Raw genomic sequence first — 7,571 nt, 5'->3', positions numbered from 1 at the left:
ATATTTTTCTGTTCTATAACACAAAATAGATAAGTATACGAAGTTTGAAAGTCTTTCGGTACCAAAAACACTACGTAAAACATTAATGAAAAATGTGGCCCCCGTTTTAAAAAAGATCCCGGAACAGTCTCTGAGAGAAACTGGACCGAGACAAATTGTGGGGTATGAGTTAAATCTATTTATAACAAACTATGAGCTCCCGATGGCTTCAGAATTTTACTCTATCACGTGACCTTATTAGGGGCTGTGATTGGTCAGTTTGCGTTCTGGCGGGAACGGTTCGAAGAAGTTGCCGATTCGAATAATAATCAGTCACGTGATGACAAGGAATGGGTTCTCTACTACGCTCGCATTTATTTATATTTAAATGAGAAGATTGTATGTAATGGCGATAGTAGTTTTGTATCTAATGGCGATAGGTAGTTTCACTACAGATATTTATGTAAAGAGAAGGGCAGAACTATCAACTGATCGCCACCTAGTTGTCTGCCGCCCGAGACTATCTACAGCCGGGAGAACTCACAAAGCTAGTGAGTCCAGTGTGACTTATAGGATGAAGTGGGAAGCCGTGGCGGGTGGTGGGGTCAGAAATATTAGGTTGGCGCGTAATTATTGCGGCTTTTTTTCAAAAAATTTTATTCAAGAAAAACGATAACAACATTTAAGAAAAACGTTTTTAAATGATTATTCCGGAGCATATTCACCATCTACTTCAATTTCTTCTTAGCGTTTTGTTAAAATTTTTTGTAGAATAAAATTTATTGAAAAAAAAAAAACCGCAATAATTATGCACCAATCTAATAAACATGCAGACAGTATTGCATTCACATTCAGAGACCTTTCTGAACAAACTGAGGACTTCGCAACGGAATTGTGAGTGTTTTGTAGATTTCCAAGCAAAATCTTAGGAAGTATCTCACTTTATCCAGAAAATTTTTTGAAAGAAAGAAGTTAAATAGGTTTAAAGTTTGATAATTTTCATCCAGTCAAGAAACAGGATTTGGAAGCTGTCATTTTGTGCGAGACGTGTTTTATATTCATGGAAAATTGTAAGAATAGTAGTAATAGAATTCAAAGAAAACAGTAATGTTGTTTACAACATTCCTAAACATGGCCAAACAATTATCCCTTTAAATGCAGTCAAAGTAAATCCTTGATGTGACGTCTAAGCCGCACGCTAATTGGCTAAAATATTTCGTCGGAAAAAGCAGGATAAATACTAACCAAGTTGGTACATTCATCAAACTATGTCTTCTAAGCAAGTGCTACTCAAAGTGGCGGTCCGCGGACCGGTACCTGACCACGAACCATCAGCTGCCAGTACGCGGCGAGTTTGAAGAAAAGAAACAAACATTATAAAATTCTTTCTTTTTTTTTCTCTTTTACTTGTTTCAGTCATTCGACTGCGGCCATGCTGGAGCACCGCGATCCTATGACCGCGAGTCCGCTTCCCTAACCACTGGGCCATTGCGCCTCCACAAATATATAATATCCTATTTTTTATAATATTGTAAAAATTGTAAATAATTAAACGGGAAAATCTGACTAGGTTGGAATTTTATTGGTTAATATAATCTTCTATACAGTCATACAAATCCGGATATGTATGTATGTATGTATGTATGTATGTATGTATGTATGTATGTATGTATGTATGTATGTATGTGTGAGTATGCGTGTATGTATGTGTATGCGTGTGTGCTTGTGTATATGTGTGCACATTTATAAACGTATGTATTTACAGTATGACTTTAATCATTTATAGACCATTTTCATTTTTGTGTCTTTTTTCAGGCGATGGCATTCAAATTCAAAGAATTTCTTTCCAAAAACTGGATCCATTTGCTGGTCTGAGTTGAAATGTTTTTCATTTTCTTTCTCCTTTGACTCTTTCCCCTCTTCCTATCTCTTTCATTTTATCTTCTTTCTTTCTTTCTGTTCACATTTGGCTTGCTAGATGGCTTATTATTCTTCCCGTTTTGAAGACAAACGGGGGAAGCCACTGCAATGTCACTCAGGCAAACGGCTCTCAAATTATAGTCATAAAAGGGAGTGAAGAGCACATTGCATACCATAGTCTTTAGTTTAGAAAATGTAGTTTCAGGTTCAGTCCCATTCTGTTACATCACATCATGGGCAAGTGTTTTCTACTATAGTCACGGATGATGCAAAGCCTTGAGATTGAACTCAAAACTTCTAGGTGCCTGCATTGCATTAACCAACATCTTTAATCCACTACACTATATAATGTTCTATCCCAGCAAGGCACTAAGGTAATTCACAAAAAAAAAAAAAAAAAAAAAAAATTAGCTGAAACAAAAAATGTTACGAAAGGCTGTGAACGGAATAAGAACAGTGTATTTCCATGGATCAAACAAAGGGTTAGGTTCGAAATTCCAATACAAGTGAGTTGAACACAAGACACCTGAAGAAGGCTGGAAAATACAACAGCCAAAACATAGTAAAAGCAACAATCAAGATGATGATACCAGCTCGACTAATATAAAAACTATACTTATTCATAATATGATGTCTTTTCGCCTAATTAAAATTAAACTGTAACTCATTAACAGCCAATGACCCATTTTTGGGGACAGATTTTAAATTTAATGTTAATGATATTATAAAGAATTTTGCGTTGAATAAATACTTGATATTTATAATACTTGATATTTATAATATACTTCAGGTATACCATTAAAATTAGTAACAAAATAAGCAATATAATCGGAGAAATATAATCAGGGCCTTTAGGTGCTAAGAAAATGTAAAAAATTATAATATTCATCGTTGATGGTTTAACTTTAATGGGTTTAGAAGTAAGACCGTGTAACCAGCTGACGATTACTATGGTGGATAAAACTGGCACTCCGTCGGTTATGACGACGAGAGTTGTAGTCGACCCGATCGGCAGAACAGCATGTTCGTAAAATTAACGTGCAACTGGCTGAGTACTCCACAAACACGTGTATCTTTAACGTAGCTTTTGTTCGTCTTCACATTCTGAGTTGAAATTCCGCCGAGGTCAATTTTGTCTCTCATCCTTTCGGGGTTGGAAAATAAGTACCAGACGAGTACTGAGATCAATATAACTGACTTGCCCGCTCCTGTGATAATTGCTGGCCTTGTGCATGAATTTGAAATTATTATTTGTGGACATTGAGGGTGGCAATCAAGGTAGAATCTTTGTTGTTGTTGTTGGCACTCCGTTGCTTACGACGTCGAGGGTTCCAGTTGATCAGATCAACGGAACAGCCTGCTCGTGAAATTAACATGCAAGTGGCTGAGCACTCCACAGACACGTGTACCCTTAGCGTAGTTTTCGTGGATATTCAGCGTGACACAGTGTGACAAGGCTGACCCTTTGAATTACAGGCACAACAGAAACAGGAAGTAAGAGTGAGAGAAAGTTGTGGTGAAAGAGTACAGCAGGGTCCGCCACCAGAGCTTCGTGGAGCTTTAGGTGTTTTCGCTCAATAAACACTCACAACACCCGGTCTGGGAATCGAAACCGCGATCCAATGACCGCGAGTTCGCTTCCCTAACCACTGGGCCATTGCGCCTCCACTGGTAGAATCTTTATTGCATCGGGAAAAATGCTAAGTGATATGTCTTTCGGCTATTTACGTTCTGAGTTCGAATATTACTGAAGTCAACTTTGCCTTTCAACCCTTTCGGGGTCGTTGAAATAAAGCAATCAAGCCGTTAATTAATGGAGTTAATTACATCGACTCCCTCTCTCCCCGTGTGCCAAAATTGGTAGCAATTATATGTCAATGCTGACCATCACAAGTGGAAATTATTGTTTAGTTGAAAATAGGTAAACGTAATCAAAGTTTCGTTTCTTTAAAAAAAAATCCCTCAAAGAAATTCATTTTTGTTTCCAACAGGTATTGGTATCTGTGATTGCAATTTTTGTTATGGAAATTGTGCAGCTGAGACAGTCACGGTAAGCCTTTTATTCAATGGTTTTACTACTTTAATGTGGAGGCGCAATGGCCCAGTGGTTTGGGCAGCGGACTCGCGGTCGTAGGATCGCGGTTTCGATTCCCACACCGGGCGTAGTGTGTGTTTATTGAGCGAAATCACGTAAAGCTCCACGAAGCTCCAGCAGGGGGGTGGGGGTGGCGAACCCTGCTGTACTGGGTTGGATGCTTACCGGCAGTTCTGTTTGCGTATCGAACAGCCAGACATTCTTCAGCACATTTTATCCCGTTTCAAATTTTATATAACAGTCAAGCTACACTTCCAGTTGAACTGCAGCACAACCCAACTGCCAAAGATCGGGACAGTTTTGGAAATGGATGTTATGACAGCTATTCGAGACAGTATCATTTCTCGAGTTGCCTCCAATATTAGAAAAGCTCATTCCGTTCAAAAAGAACAATACGATAGAAAACACGATCATCAGTTCAGTATTGGAAATAAAGTTCTGCTAAGAATTTCGGATTACCAGGAGGCTGCTTGAAATGGGCTTGAGGTGGTCAGTAACTCGAAATTTTCACACTGGTTATTAATAATAAAACGCTTACATACTTGTTTCAAGTTCTATTTTCGTGTTTGCAACACTAAATTTAAAGGGACATAACTATATATTACAAACCAATTTAGTTTGTAAAGGGACTTAACTATATATTACAAACCAATTTAGTTTATAAAGGGACTTAACTATATATTACAAACTAATTTAGTTTATAAAGGGACTTAACTAAATGTTTACAAAGTAATTTATTTCGTCGTTCCTTCGTATCTGACAATCCGTAACTTCATAATTTTGCAAACAATGGCTTCAGACATGCCACAAGGTGAAACTTATTGGGGCACAGGTGTAGTCAATCAAGGCGATTCCAAAATATTTTCAATGTCCCGTGAACGAGGAAAAACAAGAAGGACGTTAATATGATTTAAACTTAGACTGTAATGGGACGCAACCAAATCGTGTAAGTTATTTTGTCCGGAACTGCAGGTCTTACTGCTTGCTTCTTGCTCTTGCGTTGAATGAAAGTGAAGCCCTGGTAGGATGACCCAGTGGGAGGCGGAGGACATGTCCGTACCAGCGCATGCGGTGGATAGCTATTTAAGTGGGAGGCTGTGGGCTGATGCGTTCGCGCATGCAGTTCTTTGTTGGGAACGTGACGGTATCATCTGAAGTTCTCGATGACTCTCAGAGCTCTGTTATCGAAAACATCGATCCTTTTTGCCAGGGTTTTCAAGAGGGTCCACGTTTCTGCTGCATAAAGGAGAATGTTGAGAGCGGAGATTCGTCTTCCAGGAGATAGACAGGTGGCGCCAAAGGGGCTGCCATAAGGAGTACAAGACTTTGGCGGCCAGACTACATCTGCAGTTGACATCCAGAGTCAGTTCTCCATTGTTGGGGACTCTGAAGCCCAGGTATGGAGAAGGGAGGGTCCTAGCCATCTCCGACATGCGTCAGCTTGGTCTTCGCTACCTGCAGGCTAAGCGTTGCTGATTCTTCTCTGTATATGGTCAGTGCATCCCTGATCTGGTCGACCAAGGTGATATTGTCCGCATCGTCCAGGTTGGTAAGGTTGTAATTACTGAAGGCAACGCCAGTGACCCACTCACAAATCTTGGTCAGCTGATAATCGTTGACACAGTTGAAGATGTCTGGGGCAGTCACGCAGCACTGTTTGACCATGCTGTTGATGGAAACCAGTCAGAGCCCTTCCCATTCGCCAACAGCAACTCTCTGCACTACTATAGAGCCGTTGGAACAGGGCAGTGATCTTGGGAGGATTGCCAACGACTTTATGAACTTTCCAGAGGGAGGTGTGGTCGACCTTGAGGCTGACCTTGACGTTGACAAAGGCAGCGTAGAGGTGGCGATTTTGCGGAATTCCTGAGGTCTTTTAATGATGAGACAAAGGACAAAAATAGATCGATTCGGCATAAATCTAGTTTTTTGTGGGCAGCATCTTCTTCTAATGGTCAGAAGAGCACGGCTGAGGAGGATCCTGGTGAAGAGTTTGTCTGCGATGGAGAGGAGTCTGATGCCCCTGTGGTTGCTGCAGATGAGTTTCTCCAGAAGGAGAGGACGATGCCCTCGGTCCTGTCATGTCGGAGGTGCTCTGTACCTGTACATGGCTGATAATGCAAGTGAGCCACTGGATCATGTTTCCTCCGCCCGTATTCAATATCTCCGTCGTGATAGAGCAGATTCCAGGGGTTTTGCGGTTGTCGAGCTTCTTGAGGTTGGCATTGACTTCGTCGGGGCTGACAGGATCGAGCCCGCCAGTATCGATGGTTGTGGCTGTGACTGCAGTGACGCATAGGCTGTAATCGATTGGGACAGGTGGGTGACGAAGAAGAAGAAGGCTGAAGCACTTTCAGCGTTCAAGACAGTTTAAGTGGTGATGGCGTTGCCATTAGCATCCTTCACCAAGGCTGCTTTGAACTGGGAACTGGCACTGACTCTGCAGAGCTTGTTGAATACCTGGCTAATGTCATTGTTTTTTGTTGCTGCCTCTTCGGCTTCTTCCACCCAGAACTTCTCCCAGTCATCTGAGATGGCGTTGTTGCGTATTCGGCTAAGCCGGCAGTACTCATTCATGTCGCCTCGCCTCCAGCGGCGAGTGATGATGATTTAGTCGATCGTCTTCCACGTGTAATAGTCTGGGCTGTACCAAGTCCAGTGGGGGATAAGTCTGCGAGGGAAACAGGTGTCAGCGATATAAAGGTTGTAGAAGCGGCATAGGATCAGTCAGCGATAACCGTTGTTATTGGTGAATGGGTCGGCGAGAGTTATGTCCGGAATGAATCAGTCGAAGTGGGCTGGGCGGAAGAGGAAACAGTAACATTGGTATCCGTCAGGATAATCGTGATGTCGTGGGGGCGAGATTTGCCCTAAAACCTATTGGAACTGATCGTAGTTGTCCTTGATTGTGTTCTCTGCGACCTCTAAGGGGTTATGGGCATGGTCACTGCCACACCGCAGAGGTCTATCCGGTTCAGATGAGACAGTGGTTTCCTGCGATGAATTCGCCACTGCCAAGCCAGCGCATCTCGTAGAATCCCGCCAGGGTGATGTTGTAGTGGGATAGCTCTCGGTACAGCAGAGTGGTTGCACTTGAGCGAAGGAGTTACAGGACATTCCATGTAGCAACACGAATTTTGTAGCATAATTTTTTTCCCGTTGGTCGGGGGCAGGCAGGGGTCTGCTTTTAGATAAGTGATACAAGGCCAGGAGGGGGCCAAGTAAATGATTGTCTATATCGTCTTTTTTTTTATAGAACATTTGTGGATACTTCTACTCCGGAATATATTGGAAGGATAAAGTTTCCAGGATATTTCCGAACTGAAGAAGAACAAAAGACTTGGGCGAAGCTAACTCCAGGTCGTGAGTTGGTAGGAAGTGTATGTTGCCAATCGTAAGTATTATACTATGTTTGCATGTGCTTGATCACGCACCCAGACACACACACAAACACGAACACAAACATGCGCACGCAAGCACACGAAAGCGAGCGCGCGCACACACACACTTACACTCTTACACACACACACACACACACACACACACACACACACACACACACACACACACACACACA

At 42.0% G+C, this 7,571-nt stretch overlaps 1 protein-coding gene across 3 annotated transcripts in view; it reads left to right on the top strand.

Annotated features, from left to right (window-relative positions):
* The window catches only part of LOC106870819 (uncharacterized), a 15,419-nt gene that overhangs the window by 4,013 nt on the left and 3,835 nt on the right, over window positions 1–7,571 (top strand). For 2 of the 3 annotated variants that reach the window (XM_014917040.2, XM_052973348.1), the window contains exons 2-4: window positions 1,795–1,848; window positions 3,891–3,949; window positions 7,251–7,388. In XM_014917040.2, the coding sequence (XP_014772526.1) occupies window positions 1,798–1,848; window positions 3,891–3,949; window positions 7,251–7,388 (248 nt within the window). In that variant the 5' untranslated portion in view covers window positions 1,795–1,797. The remainder of the gene's footprint in view (window positions 1–1,794; window positions 1,849–3,890; window positions 3,950–7,250; window positions 7,389–7,571) is intronic. The other variant, XM_052973347.1, reaches the window with a different exon arrangement.

The sequence above is a fragment of the Octopus bimaculoides genome, chromosome 15 (assembly GCF_001194135.2).
Source record: "Octopus bimaculoides isolate UCB-OBI-ISO-001 chromosome 15, ASM119413v2, whole genome shotgun sequence".
Taxonomy (NCBI): domain Eukaryota; kingdom Metazoa; phylum Mollusca; class Cephalopoda; order Octopoda; family Octopodidae; genus Octopus; species Octopus bimaculoides.
This window is presented reverse-complemented; position numbering and strand designations above follow the sequence as displayed.